Below are 15,696 nucleotides of genomic sequence, written 5' to 3' on the forward strand. Positions count from 1 at the left end.
GATCATGACTGAGCTGAAGTCGGACGCCCAACCGACTGAGTCACCCAGGTGCCCCAATGAGTAGTTTTAAAACTTCCGATCTGGGGATTTGTTATTGAGGAACATAAGCAGCGGTAAAGTCTTGTGTTGCAAGTGTTTGCATTTATGTGAACTTTCACTCATTTTTCAGACTCTGTTCCCGGAGACAGAGAACCCAATACAAAAGTGAGAACGTGTATGCAGCATCATCAGGATGCAGTGCAAATGCCTCATGAAATTCTGAAAGCAGAAATGGTACCTGAGAAAGTTCCCCGTAGATGTGCTACTGTGGCTGCAAATAAAATAAAAGTAGGAGTAATCTAAAGGAAAAGCTTTCAGGACCAGAAAATGTCTGGATTAGAAAGAGCAGCAGAAAACTGCCCCATCGAAGTGCGGCTGCTGTGGCTAAGGAAAAGTTACCGAGTGTTTATAAAGAGGAGGATACAAGCATAAATTCAGGAAGTGAAAAAGAACCAGAAGGTATTAATAGCACAGCGCTTTTCTTAAGGCGTTCAGATCCTGGGAAGAAAAAGCACAATAATGACTAGGAAAATGTAGGAGTGATTTGAATTTGGATTCAATCAGGGATTGTATCTGATTGGACACAATCAGATACAAATAAACAGTTGCATTCTGCTCCTGGCTTGAAGTTAATCCCTTGTTGGCACTTTCTGAGGAATTTTCTTTTCTTTTCTTTTCAATGTTTATTTTTGAGAGAGAGGTAGAGTGTGAACGGGGGAGGGGCAGAGAGAGAGGGAGACACAGAATCCGAAGCAGGCTCCAGGCTCCGAGCTGTCAGCACAGAGCCCGATGCGGGGCTCGAACTCAAAGGCCCTGAGATCATGACCTGAGCCGAAGTCGGACGCTTAAGCAACCGATTGAGCCACCCAGGCGCCCCTCTGAGGAATTTTCTAAAAGCCATACTCCGGTGGGTCAAAGTGGGAGGAAGCCTTCCTTGCAGTGGGCTCTTGCACAGAGACACATAACAGAATCCGGGGGTTGGGGGGTGTAATAGATTGTGGAGCCCGTAGTGGAGAGGTGGAAAGAAAAGGACAAATGGCCGGTCACAAGATTATTTCTGTTCAGAAAGGAAGGGTCTTGAAGAAATCTCTTGGTTCCTTAGAGGAACATAATGGAAAGTGTACTGTACCTTCAGGGACTGGAAAAAAAAAAGTCAAAATCGCAACCTGATGCTAATTTTAAGCCTTTTGCATTAGAGAATAAAAATTTAGACCACCATAGATAGCTACGGTGTTTACTAAAGTAAGAGGGAAAAAATATCAACGCACGTTTCAAGAGGAAGTGCCGTGGAGCCAATTTGACTTTTGAGCGCACCAAATACCTAAGTAAGATCCAGTCCCTGCAATTCACAACCTCACAAGTCTAAAACAACTTAAACTGGAAGGACCTGGGGATTGAATGATGTGGAGGTTGATGATCGAGTTCTGAAGTGGAGTGTTGGAAATGGGCAGTTAGCAAAAACCCATCAATGTCTTATTTTGTTTATAATCTTGGAATCCGTACTGAATGGCGACCACTTGATGTGACTAATTCAGGGAATATATATTTTTCTATGAAGGCTATGAATGTGACTATTACAACTTCTTTTCCTCACTTTTCCTTTCACATAACTGCATTTACAGTGATGCCAAAATGTACCTCATTATGAGGCAAGGTCTTAGTTTTAACCAGTTAATAATAAAAGGTATAGATTAAGATCAAAACAGTCATATTTTTGGATGATAGGGACATCCTCTTAGGTTTCTTTTCAGCACCTTAAAAATCAGTACTTTGTGAACACTTTGAGCAAATTGGTTACAGTTTCATCACAACAAACTTTACTGGCAGCATGTGGGCTATTTCATTGTGGCCTTTGCTAGGATTAGAAAATCTGATCTTGATACTATAAAGAATTTCTTTGCGATGAGGTTTAATTTGTTAATAGGTATTTGTTGAAATTAAGATCACCAGATTAAATGAACGCACTGTTAATCTTAACATAGTAACATGCTATTGGAGAAGCGAATTGTTAGAAGCAAGTTGTTTTCCCATTTAAAAATATCTGTGAATATTAATATATGATTTGCATGTGTAAATCTGAAAAAGTGAAATATAGAAACCTACGGGTTTCTATTCCATCTTCATTAAAAGACTAATGTAATGCATATATTTTGGTTATACAGACAGACCCAAGTGTCTAGATTACTTGAGAAATTTGTTTGTGGTTGCATGTCTCCTTAAAAAAAAGGCTTTTTGTCGTTTATTTTCCTCTCTCTTAGCATAAGCCAGAATATTTCTAACCTACAGAGTCTGTGTCCTTTGCTCTCTGTTTATAGTGTACTTTCATCAGAAATACTGATACCAGTATCTTGTTACTAGTACAGGTGAGAAAGGGAAGAATTCCTAATAAATTGCTAATATTTTTAGGTGCATGGGGTTTGATTTTTGATTGCTAATGAACTGTTTAAACCTATTTCCGCTCCCATATTTACCCTTAATTTTGTGGAAATTTCTTATTGGGGATGTTATATCCTTAACAAATACCATAATATGAAAATATTTAAGTCTCAGTTAAGACTATTTTATGCAAAATTTCTTGACAATTTCAGTGTAATCAAAGAATTTGTTTTGAATTTATGATGTTCTCTGATGGGCTTAATTTCCGCCAGTACTTGAGACGGTGTCACCAGCGATCTTTCCAAATGGAATCTCTTTGCTGAATTAGTATTTAAATTGAACATATCTTTGCCTTTTTAAAAAGTGCTTGGCCTAAATTTATTGTAACTGCATGAAATAAGCATTTGTTTAAAACTTAACATTATTGTAAAACTCTCTGAAATGTATGCAGAATTTAAACCATGGCCAAATGTATTACCCTACTCCTAATTTTAATCAGCTTTCTAGAAATGATTTCTTCATAATGTAATTGTAAAAGCAAATCGAGCTTAAATTTTACTGGTTAAAAATGGCAAGTTACTTTATTGGACAAAAGGATTAAGTCACAGTGATACCCAAACATTCTTTTTATTCTGCAATTCAGTCCTTCTCTAAAATAACCCACCCGTATAAATGCAGCTTAAAAATACCACATTGGTGGGGCACCTGGGGGGCTCAGTCGGCTAGGCGTCTGACTTCAGCCCAGGTCCTGCTCTCACGGCTGTGAGTTCAAGTCCCACATCAGACTCTGCTGACAGCTCAGAGCCTGGAGCCTGCTTCAGATTCTGTGTCTCCCTTTCTCTCTCTGCCCCTCCCCTGCTCATGCTCTGTCTCTCTCAAAAATAAATAAACATTTAAAAAAATCAAAAAAAAAATACCACATTGGTAATCTTACTCCGTAAGTACACCCAAACTTTCCCAAGCTCTTACGGGATAGCACTTTGGTCATTCTTTATACTGAAATGTTCAAATTTTGCTTCAAAACCCAAGCATTTATTTTGCTGGAATGTGCAAAACCGCTAAAACTGATTCAATGTAGATGCTTTTGTCGATCGTATTTCTCCACGTCTTAAAACAAGGTTATTTCTAGCAGCTTCCTGAGATTTGTTTGATTACCTCCAGAGGTTCCGCCTGCCCCCAAACTAGTACTGAACTCTGTGCTTCTCGGCAGCATTCCAAAATGTGAGCAGTGCCACGTGTTTTCAGTACGACTACGTGTAGGTGAAGGGTCTGTGTCGCTCGCCACCCTGGACCCCGTCACTTAGTGTCCGCAGTTGCGCCTCGCGCCCGCCCGGAACAGTGTCCGGCGATGGGTCCTCCGCCGCGCCCCGAGGAAAGAGAACCGGCTCGAAAGCAATTGCACACTCTGCTTATTCGTGAAAGGCTACGTAAAGCGAAAATAAATTTTGTATTGGAAATGGCCACGTTTTAAAAAAAGAAGTAACTATTTTTGCATTCTCATAAACTCTTTTAGATCGGCTTGACAATCATCAGCTTTTGAAGTGTGAATTCTTATTGCCAGAGTAAAAGTCGCATTTTATACCACCACGAAGCGCTGTATTTCTTCCCGCCCTCGGTCCGCAGCCCGGTGCTTAATACGGCAAAGCTGCGCCTCCAGGAGGACGGACTCCGGGTGAGGGAAGGAAGGGCGGCTGAGCCGGCTTCTCCCGGGTCGGTCACCCGCCCAGGCCCCACGCCGCGGGCCCCGCCTCCGCCGCCGGCTCGCCTCTCTAGCCCGCAGTCATCAGGCCTCTCGGTGCCCCTGCGGACACAACCTGCGGGAGAAGACGCTCGGGATTGGCGCGGCCTCAGGCACGCGGCGCGCGTGCGCGGGGGCGTGGCGTGAGGGCGGAGTTCAGGGGCGCGGGGGCGGTGCAGGGGGCGTGGCGGCGCGGGGGCGCATGCGCTGAGCCGGCGCGCCGCGGTTAGCCTGGGAAGGTGGCGGGGTGGGTATGGCGGCCACGTTCTTCGGAGAGGTGGTGAAGGCGCCGTGCCGAGCCGGGACGGAAGACCAGGAGGAAGAGGAGGACGAGAGGAGGGAGACTGCGGAGGACAGGGAGGTGCGGCGGCAGCTGGCGCGGAAGAGGTGAGGTCCTGGGCGCAGGACCCTGGGGCTTGCGGCCGGTCCGCGGCCCCGCTCTGCCTGGGGCTCGCCCGGCACAACCTGCCCGGGGTTCAGCGGGGGGCCTCGGCGCGGCCGGCAGAGCCAGCCCGCGGCCTCGCTGGGCCCTCCCTCTGCGTGGACTTGGGGGCACTCGTGACGTGTTCCCGGGCTGCGGTGCCGTCGCTGGGCCCCGCGGTCGTCGCGTGTTTGGTTCGTGGACTTAAGACAGCTCTCTCAAAAGCCTCTTTATCCTCCGCCCCACTCTTCGTTAGCATCGGTATCGGCAGCAGGTGGATGGTCTGTCTCTTTAAAAACACAATTATTTCCAAACACACACAGGTTGGAGAAAGTAGTAAAGTGACCCTTCATCCCTACCCAGTCATGTAAATTCAGCAGTTAATGAAGATTTTGCCGCATTTACCTCCCGCCACCCCGAGTGACCATAGCCTTTCACCTCGACATTTTTCAGAATGCACCTCAAACGATATAGGCACTTTCTTGCATATGCTGTTATAACCCCTGACAAAATTAATAATTCCTGTTACCATTTAATAGTCCGTGCATGATCAGATTTATTCAGTAATCTCAAACATGATGTTCACAGTGTGTTTGTGTAAATCAAAATCCTGACAAGGTCCACACATTACCTTTGGACTTTTCTGTCTCTTGAGATGCCCATCATTTAGAGCAGCCCCTTCTCACCCGTGCTGAGAGACGTGTCCTGTAGGGTGTCCCACACTCTGGATTTGTCTGATCTAATGTGTGTGTCCATTACCTGCGTTACCTGTAAATGGATGTTCCTTTTAGAGGCGCGGTCAGGTGCAAGTTCAACATTTTGCTGGCAAGAATGCTTCCGCGGTGGTGCTTGGTGTTTCTTGTTGCCCACTGTGACCCAGTTGTCCCACTTTTAGGGATGCTAAGATTGATTGATTGATCAGTGGGTCAGGTGGACAGCCTGATCTTCATTGTGGAGTTCTCCGTGAGTTTTGCATCAGGTGGTTTTATCTGTTAGTTATTGTTGCTCCAACCTGTTGTTTCCTTTCAATTGTAATTACATTCTTTATGAGATTAGAGTTTGCATGTTACCTATTATAAGACGTATTTATAGTATCCTTTTTCTCCTTATATGGTGCTAAGTATATTTAAGTTGTTTTAGTTTTGTCTTTTGTTTCTTGTGTTAGGGAGGTGCGGCTCTTTCGAAGACAAACAAAAACATCTTTGGAAGTTTCTCTGCTGGAAAAATATCCTTGCTCCAAGTTCATAATTGCTATAGGAAATAATGCAGTAGGTGAGTGGAAATATGTTAGACTGAACCTTTTGTTGAAAGAGCAAAATCCAAAGTTACTTATTGCTTTCCATCATAAAAGATTTCAAATGTCTGTTACTTTTTTAGAAAAAGTCATAGCAGAGTAACTTTGTATCTGAGTAAAGTCTATGCCTCCTCATGTGACACCAATAAGACTTAAAGGAAGGGTTCTTGGGGCTCCTGGGTGGCTCAGTCGGTTGAGCTTCCCTTATGGCTCAGGTCATGATCTCATGGTCTTGTGAGTTCGAGCCCCGAGTCGGGCTCTGTGCTGACAGCTCGGAGCCTGGAGCCTGCTTCAGATTCTGTGTCTCCCTCTCTCTCTGACCTTCCCCCGTTCATGCTCTGTCTGTCTCTGTCTCAAAAATAAATAAATATTAAAAAAAATTTTTTTTAAGTATTAAAAAAAAAATGAAAAAAGAAGTGTTCTTAGCTCCAGGAGGTTGTAAATTCTGGGAACTGGGTTTATAGTGTGTTGAGGTATCCAGATTTCTTTAGACTCCTGGGTCTGTGTGGGGCCGACTTGGAGGGACAGAGGTGGCATGTGTACGTGGCCCCCTTGCACCAGTGGTTCTTCATGGTGTTTGAATTAACAGGCTCTTGATAGCACGATGAGAACCCTAAAAGTAACTATGATCGCTCTCAATTCTGAGCTTTCCGTTGCTAACGTTTTTGAGCCCTCAAGTTTGAAGGCCTGTTCATGGATGCCTGCATCTGATAGGTTAATGTTAGCACAGAGCAGAGTTCGTCCAGAACAATGTACACGTGCGCGTGCACAAACCTGTGTAGTTTTAGCCAGTTCACAGGCTGGGGGGAGAGCCTTCGGGGTCTCCAGTGAAGTAGACCCCTTGCCCTGTAAGGTAGCCCCAGTGCTTGGAGGACATCGTTAGGTACATGGTATATAACTACGGACTCATTGACGTAAAATGCTCCTGGCCTGGAATTTTCTGCAAGTGGTACATTGTGAGTGTGCGGTAAAGTCCGACGGTAAACCTGTGTCCTCAGTTCCTGCCTCTAATCTGTATTTGGGGGCAGTAGCCTTTAACTTCCTGAGGCCTCAGTTTCCTTTCCTGCAAAAGGGTGGTGGAAGGTCAGTGGTCTTAATGGCTCTTGTAGCTCTAGAATTCTAGGGTAACTTGGAACTGTTCTTTACTGTGGAAAACGCAGCTTGCAGAAGCAAGCACTAACTCAATGCGAATTGTTTTTCACAGCATTTCTGTCGTCGTTTGTTATGAATTCAGGAGTCTGGGAAGAAGTCGGTTGTGCCAAACTCTGGAATGAATGGTGTAGAACAACGGACACCGTACATCTTTCCCCGACGGATGCCTTTTGTGTGTTTTATCATCTAAAATCGAATCCCTCGGTATGTGGGGCTTGCTCGTATGCTTCAGAAGTAGTTGTTTAGCATTGTCCATGTGGTGTCCGTTTGAAGTCCGTGTTCCTTTACCTCTCCTGTCGGGCTGAGGAATTCTGTCTGTGGGCAGTGCTAGTAAGCACTCTTGTTTACGTGAATAGCAACAGGATACATACAGTGTGTTGATAAAGTTCCTAGGAAATTCGGAGATCGCTTTGGTGGGAAAAAACCATAAACAGTAGACATTCAGACCTTGCGTTCATTCACAAAATTCTCTCCGCGTGCACCTCTTAAGTGTGCAAAACCGTGTTCACTCCGAGAAAGCAGGGGGTCGTCCTTTGTTGCTGTGTACCCAGTGTTCAGCAAATGCCTGGTTCATGCTGGAAGCTCCATTAACGTTTGCTGAACAAATGGAAGCTGTATGCGTTCTCAGCACAATTCTCTGGACATCGCGCTTCTCCCCTGTCCTGATTTGTCCTGATTTGTTAAGTCCGAAAAGTCATTCTGGAGCTGATGCTAAGGAATTTCCTCATGTCCTGTGCATTTGAATCCTAATCTTGGGTCCATGCAGAGGACACGGCCCAGTGGGCAGTTTGAGAGATGAGTCAGGCAGATGAGGTGGCCAGGCAGGTGACGTGTGTCCCCACCTGCTTGTCTGACAGAGTCCCGTTCCACAGCTGCTGAATACTTGAACCAGGGCCAGGGCAGGGGTCCCAAACAATGGAAGAAGTCACTAATTCCAAAATATTAGAATGTGGCTTCTTTCAAAAGGTAAGGGTTCCACATGTTAGCCTTTTAAAATGTAAAGTTTGATTTTGTAATACTTAACTGTTTTTTTTTTTAACATGTAATCCAAAGCTATTTAAGTTTATGTGAGGATTTTTATACACATCCAGCATTTGTAGGAAATAATGAAACTAAGCATGTTTTCGATTTGATCTTTAGTTGGAAATATTTCACTTTAGAATGGGTTGTGAAGGTCAGGTAGGAGAAATTTCTGTCCCTTCGTCTGGTCGTACCATTTATCACTCAGCTCTCTCTTGATTATGCAGAACCTGCGTGTGTAGTTCATTATGTATCCAGTCTTTGTCTTTTCCCCTATCGCCAGGCACCGTTTTCCCCCGCTGTGCTTCCCTTGGGTAATTAAGTGTCAGCATTTCTGGCAATATTTTAATGGATGTTGTTGAGTTCAGTGGATACTATCATTCCATGAGTATTAATAATCAAGAATCCATCATTTTATGGCATGGGGTCGTTACAGATTACTTCATTTTTAACGTTTATTTATTTTTGAGACAGAGAGAGACAGAGCATGAACGGGGGAGGGGCAGAGAGAGAGGGAGACACAGAATCGGAAACAGGCTCCAGGCTCTGAGCCATCAGCCCAGAGCCCGACGCGGGGCTCGAACTCACAGACCGCGAGATCGTGACCTGGCTGAGGTCGGACGCTTAACCGACTGCGCCACCCAGGCGCCCCACAGATTACTTCATTTTGACCATATGGTTTGGAACTTGGTTTCTAAAATAATACCATCTTCACAGGCACCGGAACCGTTCTAGAATGCCATTTGGGCTGAGGTGCTGTCAGGCTATCATTCACTCTGATAGCTCCTAGTGTTTGTATAATGCTTACATTTTATAGTGTTTACGTTTATTTTGCATTCGGTCTTCTTGGTGTTTGACCCCCAGAAGGGCAACAGGACTGATAATGCCTGTGCTATAAAGAAGATGCTGGTAGCGTTTACTGGTAGTATCTTCAGGGTCTCCGGTGCGAGCTCTTGCGGTCACTCTGTCGCTGTGTACTTTATTCTCGTGCTAACTGCCAGTAGTGGCTTGATTCTTAAATTTTAAAGAAAAATGAATAAGCCAATAGCAGTGCAGAAAGACACGTGTTGTCTAAAGGTTATATTAGGATTCAAATGATAATGTAAATGATGATAGTTTGGGGTGTGTGTAGAAATCATTTGACCTGACAGAATACTTGGAATGTGATTTTCCAGGTCTTGCTCTGTCAGTGCAGCTGCTATGTTGCTGAAGACCAGCAGTATCAGTGGCTGGACAAGGTAAGAGAGAAGTGAAGGCTGGCCTGTGGTCACACCGAGTGACGTTTCTTAGGTGTTCTGTATCTTGACGCTTGAACCTACATAGCTAAGTACTGGAACAGGAGAAGTCTTTGTTGTTTTTTTTTTTCTAAAAGATATTGTAGCAATCTATTACAAAATTCGAAGAATAAAAACTCATTTAACAAATGTAATCAGCAATGTGCTGAAGATTGTGGGTCATAGAAGCCTAAAGCATCTTGTGATTCTTCCCATCCACCATATTGTGACCTTCGAAAGAGAAACAGGCTACTGACAAGAAACGGAACCGGGTCATGGCCAGGGGCAGAAAACAGCAGTGCTGACAGTGTTGGCTGGAGATGCCCCGAGTTGGGAGGCAGGAAATGGGTGTGAGCTGGATTCAGGAGGTTGGCACCCAGCTGCTGCTTGCTCCAAATTCCAAGATATTACATCCGTTTTTCTTAGCATTAGGATAAATTAATTGAGGCTTCATTTTGTGGGAAAATTGTGCACATAGTATATGCCCAATAAAACATATTTTTCAGGGGCGCCTGGGTGGCTCGGTCGTTTAAGCGTCGGACTTCGGCTCAGGTCATGATCTCATGGTTCGTGGGTTCGAGCCCCGCGTTGGGCGCTGTGCTGACAGCTCAGAGCTTAGAGCCTGCTTGGGATTCTGTGTCTCCTTCACTCTCTGCTCCTCCCCGTTCATGCTCTGTCTCTCAAAAATAAATAAATGTTAAAAAGAATTAAAAAAGAAAATCATTTTTCAGTAAAGAATTTAGGAGTTTTAGAGAATAATCATGATTCTGGTAGTTGCATATTATTATTATTTTTAAATAATTAATTTATTTTTGAAAGAGAGAGAAGAGAGGAGCGGGCAGAGAGATAGACTCCTAACTAGGCTGTGCATTGTCAGCGCAGAGCCCAATGCAGGGCTCGAACCTGCAAACTGAGATTGTGACCTGAGCCGAAACCAAGAGTCAGATGCTTAACCAACTGAGCCACCCAGGTGCCCCCAGTTGCATATTATTTTTAAAGGAAGTAGGTCTCATATATATCTTAGTAGCATTTCAGCTTAAATCTTAGATATATTTTTGTATAGCTTTTAAAATTAAATTCATTAGAAATAAGAAATTTGGTGTATGCCTGTTTCAGACCAGATTGGCATACTTAGAAACATTTATTAAAAGCTATTAAATACATTTTATTAAGTGAGGAATTATTTAAGAAGGTCTTTGACCCTTCCCATGATCCTGTATGTGATTTTGTGTTTTGTACCAATATTTATTTTTCTAGGGAGAGAGTCCCTAGCTTTCCTCAGATCTCAGAAGGGCAGGAAACTGCTGTTAATTCGTGTTTTTTGATTTAAGTAGGATGACTATTACGTCAAAAATATTTTATTATTTTTGTACTACAGAGCACCTTTTCTCTTCCAGACTTAAAAAACTTTTTAATCAGTATTTTTTTTTTTTTCCTGCGGGACACTCTTTGGGTCCCCCTACTGTTTGGTTCATGTTAGCCACAAAATCCTAATAATCACACATAGTCTAACAGAGTGCTCAAGTGTGAATTCAGACTATAGGTATTACAGGGAGGATGATAAATTAGGCCTTGTGAGTAATGTTGTTTTTCTTTTTTTTAATTAAAAAAATTTTAAATTTATTTTTGAGAGAGACAGATAGTGCGAGCAGGGGAGGGGCAGAGAGAGACACTGAATCTGAAGCAGATTCCAGCCTCTGAGCTGTCAGCACAGAGCCCAACGTGGGCCTCGAACTCATGAACCGTGAGATCATGACCGTGCCGAAGTCAGGTGCTCAACCAACTGAGCCACCCAGGCACCCCAGTAATGTATCTTAAATGGGATGTACCTGCTGACAGATGTATATTGTGTTAACTATTTTGTGTTTGTTTACAGATCTGTGATATGAAATTAGGTTTACAAATCCTTTATGACACGTAGAATCTTTAGTTCTGTTGTTATTGTTTGAAAAGCCATTCTCTTTTCATAAAATATTTTCCAAAGTGGCCTGAAGTCTCCTTTTTTTTTTCTTTAAAAAATAGCTGCTTTTTTGGGGTTTACATCACCATAGATTTTAAAAGCTGGAAGGGTCCTTGGAAATTCATGAAATACAAACTTGGGAGGAAATAAAGGTCTAGAGTGATTGAAACTTGCCTACAATTGAAATAGTGAACTTAATCATTTGCACTGATACAGCACTATTGTGCATACAACTTGCAGCTTAGAAACGTCTTCATTAAAAAGTGTTCTAGAACACGTCAGTACATGGATTAGAGAAAGGGGATCGCTTCCTTTTGCTGATAGACTCCTATTCTGAAGGTAGCTTGCAAGTAAAGTCGTGTTTAGAAATAACCTCTCTTGGTCGAGATCTCGTAGTCAAGTGGCAGGTCCACTCTCAGTGCCAGTCCTGGTTATCCCCGCAGCTGCTCTGGCCGGTGTGTTCCTGACTTCCATTTACTACAGGTTGTAGTTCCCTCAGGTGGGTGGGCAGCACTGTCGTTCTTAGTTCACAGATGAGGAAAGTGACCAAGAAAATCACCAAGCTAGACCGTGACAGAACCGAGATCACGCCCAGGTGAGGGGACAGCAAAGCACGTACTCTGTGTTTCAGTGGACGCGTCCTCCTCGCAAGGCACGGTGAATGGTGTTGGGTAAACAGCTAGAGGCATGTTTCTATTCCGTAACGAAATTAGAGATGTCTTCTAACTTGGGGTCACTTTTGCTAGGTCTTTGGCTCTTGTCCAAGGAAGAACATGCAAGTGACTGTGCTCACGTGTCGACATGTTACTGACTATAAAACCGCAGAATCTACCAGCAGCCTCCATTCTCCTTTCCTGAAAGCCCTAAAAACAGAGAATTTCAAAGAGCCTCCGTGCTGTTCACTGCTAGAACAACCAAATATTGTGCATGATCTTCCTGCCGCAGGTGGTATTAAAATTTGTAATATTTACGTTACAGCTTATTGTTGTTGAATTGGTTATTTGACTGTTGGAGGTCTTTATTTAAAGTAGTTTTTGATGATGACGGATACCAGTGTTCTGCTGTTTGTCTTTAATGTCTGTTGTTGCTAGTAGGTTGTGTTTGATGTGAGTTTTAACATTTTCCAGACACACAGTTCCCACGCGAGAGCAGCTCAGAGTTCTTAATTAACTGCTAGGCTTCAGAGTTGCTCTGTTTCTTTTTGGTCTGTGATAACTCATCATGCAGGCCAGTGTTAGATGTAAATTGTTGATGCACGAAAAGTTGGTAAAGTATGTTTTAATTGTCGACATAGAAGTCTCCAGAAACTGAATCGTAGTAGTATCGTCAATATTTTATTTTTCATTCCTGTTGTTAATTATACCCTAGCATCGTGTCAAAATGAGATTGTCAGTTACTTTTCAGTAGCTGATATGTTATATGATTGCTATTTGTTAATAAGTAAAAGTTTTTTCCCCCGTTAAATGTTAGGTTTACTAGAATAAGTGGCTAAGTATTTTACATTGTGCACTATGTATTTATTATTTACTTTTAATTTATTATATGCAGCAAAATTTTAATCTTGAAGTTACTTAAGATGTGTCTCAGTGTTTTCAGGAAATGCAAAATAAACTGTTTATAAATGCAAGAAATTACTTAGGAAGATAAATTAGCTTTGAAAGAACATATGCATTGTAAGGGGTTTAATATGGCAGTAAACACTTTGATTAAGGGAGGCAACAGAGACAACTGTTTTTAAAAGTAGCCTTTTTTATATACACATGTTTAGTTTAAAAATCACATAGTAGAAGACTTCAATGGTTTTTTCCCTTGTATGACTCATAGTTCTGAGTTACTGCCAAGTGTGGAAAATCCCTGCGATTCTGTACTTGTGCTATACTGACGTGATGAAGTTAGACCTCATTACAGTTGGAGCTTTTAAGCCTGTCCTTTCTTCCAGAAGCTTGAAAGGTTTGGTTAAGGTAAGGTTTTCACTCACTGACTTAATAGTTGAGTTGCCACGAACTTAGTAACAGGTGTAAGTTTCTGGTACCAATGCAAAACCCAAGTAACACTTAGGGATCCTTTTTTCTCAGAATAAAGCTTTCTAGTCCGGCACGTTGAGTGGGTCCGTCACCCTCTTTTAGATGTGCTCCTGTAACTCGAGAACTGTTTTCCCACTTTCTCGTGGTAGATCCTTGCAGTGTATGGATATAAATCCCAGGCGGCTATGTAGAAAGATGGTTTCACTGTTCAGGAAGTTTCTGTCACTAACTCATTTGGAAGGTTGTAATGTTTAAGAAGGCAGTCGTGAGCACAGCAGGGATCAGGTTATCAACGTTGATTCACTTAATTTTGTGTGGGGCTGGCTGCTCTCGGTGCGTGTGTCGTGGGCTCTTTCCCCAGGACGGTTCACGCTGGGACGTGTGCACAAGTTTGCCTGTGGTTGCTGGTAGTTGAGGACCCCGCCCCCCTCCTGTCCCCGAGGGACTTGCTGAAAGTGCAGGGACCCTGGTGAAGAACTTCTCTCAGAACAGGGGAGAGACTGCAACAGTGTTCACAGTGCAAGTCCTGTTTTATTCTAGAATGGCCGTTGGCGTTAAGACACCTTTTTGGGCATGTTCTGTTGGGGTTAGCTCTTAAATTAGTTTGCTTGCTAGGTGGTCAGCTCCGTGGGAATGGACCGCGTTTCTCCATTTCGGTACCCCCCCCCCCCCCCCCCCCCCCCCCCGCGCCACCGTCATGTACCTGGCATGTAGGAGCATGCCCGGTCGTTTGTTGAATTGTTAGGAATAAAACCAGAAAACGAATGTAATCCAAGCATAATTTCAAATTACCGGGAGTCATGAGCGGTTCTTTCGTTAGCACCACTTCCAGAGCACATACTAATAGTCGGTTCGTGTCTGTAGTGAACGCATAGGCTCTTCCCACTGCCTGGTGAGTGGCCGCGGCTGGTCTGTCCCTGCTGTCGTGCCCAGCCTGGGCCCGCGGGTGGCGGAGGGGGCAGTGGCGCAGGCGGCTGTGTTGCCGGGCAGGGGAGGGGGAGGGAGGGAAGGAGAGGAGGAGGGGATGAGGCTCGTTTGGGGCGAGGCTGGCACTTTGGCTGGATCTGAGAGATGGATGGATCCCTGTGGGTAGTGGCGTGTGCAGGGGGGCGTGTGCAGAGGGGTGCGTGCAGAGGGGCGGCTGGGAGTGCAGAAGGGGGCAGGCTCGGGGCGCCTTTGAGGAGGGCGGGGCAGAGTTGGAATTGGGGGCGCAGGGGCGAGAGAGCTCCCGTGGGAGAGAGGCCGGGCCGGTGTGTGTGGAGGCCGTGTGGCACCCCCAGCGGGTTTGGGGCAGGGGGAGGACATGCTTAGATGTTTCCTCTGCGGGAACACGGAGATGCGCTGTCGCGGTCAGGTGCTCCGTTGATGTCCTGAGCCTGTGGGGTTGGAGTGGGTGGGTTCGTTGTAACCGAGTTCTCCATCTCCCTGTATTAACAACTTTTTTCTCTTCTTCCAGAATATTCCCCAGAGCACAGAGATACTGAAGAAGTTGATGACAACAAATGAGATTCAGAGTAACATTTACACGTGATTCCAGAGGTGGTTTTGTGCAGTGTGTTATTACGCACCCGTTCCTTTAAAGGGAGCTGCGTGTCCCGTTTTGTTGGTTCCTTTTTTTCCAAGGGGGTCTTTTGAGGGTGTTCAAACAGAATAAACTTATTTTAAATTCATTGTAGTTTTAGTTCCTTTCTTTGGTGATATAAGCCAGATGTTTTCTCGTATCCACTAGGTGGGAGTGTTGTTTTTTATTTGAATATTTTACAGTAATACAGTTAGACTTTTAAAAAGCCACAGCTAACAGGTTTTATTAATACATAGGTATAGTTACTTTAGTGCAAAAATTCTGTGTGATATTTGAAAGTTGATTGGTGATTCTTAGTATGTGAAAAGTTTATATTTTATGGGTTTTTTTGTGTGTGTGGGGGTAAAAATTGACAGGGTAATAAGGTTCTGTATTTGCTCAAAATGAAACAAAAAGAAATGAGCATTTCCTCACTTCTCAGTACCACCTGACGGTGGCCTCTGCGCAGACTTTTCCGGGCCTGGTACAGCTCCCGCTGTGCTGTGGCCCCAGCACCGTGGGGACTGCCCTCGTTAGGATGTGGGGGGAGTCCTGAGCTCCATGTAGCTGAGCCACGACGTAAGACCACACGCTAAACTGCATCGGTGAATGCAGATTTTCAAATGTTGGAGTTGAGGAATGCTTCTCATCTCTTTTTCATCTTCTTAGTTACGGAATCGTTTGTATGTTACAGATTTAGACCGCGTACTTGTACCTTCCAGATGGGCTGGGGTGGGGACATGGCTCCCCACTCTCACTGCCCCTGGCCTTGCGTGCGGCGCATGTGAATGTGCCCTTGTGCGGGACGTTGAAGTTTCCTCCTCGTTGCAGAAGTGG

At 44.2% G+C, this 15,696-nt stretch overlaps 1 protein-coding gene across 3 annotated transcripts; it reads left to right on the top strand.

Annotated features, from left to right (window-relative positions):
- The first annotated feature begins 4,307 nt into the window (after positions 1-4,307).
- PSMG1 (proteasome assembly chaperone 1) lies at positions 4,308-14,968 on the top strand. 3 transcript variants are annotated; one of them, XM_043593588.1, is made up of 7 exons: positions 4,308-4,540; positions 5,740-5,846; positions 7,073-7,224; positions 9,216-9,278; positions 12,021-12,219; positions 13,099-13,235; positions 14,755-14,968. In XM_043593588.1, exons 1-7 carry the CDS (start codon positions 4,407-4,409, stop codon positions 14,827-14,829), a joined length of 867 nt encoding a protein of 288 aa, XP_043449523.1. In that variant the 5' UTR covers positions 4,308-4,406; the 3' UTR covers positions 14,830-14,968. The 3 variants fall into 3 exon arrangements, with proteins under 3 accessions (XP_043449523.1, XP_043449524.1, XP_043449525.1); XM_043593589.1 differs by lacking the exon at positions 9,216-9,278 and having other exon boundaries at positions 4,355-4,540; XM_043593590.1 differs by lacking the exon at positions 5,740-5,846 and having other exon boundaries at positions 4,442-4,540.
- The last annotated feature ends 728 nt before the right edge of the window (positions 14,969-15,696 follow it).

Source organism: Prionailurus bengalensis, chromosome C2 (genome assembly GCF_016509475.1).
Source record: "Prionailurus bengalensis isolate Pbe53 chromosome C2, Fcat_Pben_1.1_paternal_pri, whole genome shotgun sequence".
NCBI classification, from domain to species: Eukaryota; Metazoa; Chordata; class Mammalia; order Carnivora; family Felidae; genus Prionailurus; species Prionailurus bengalensis.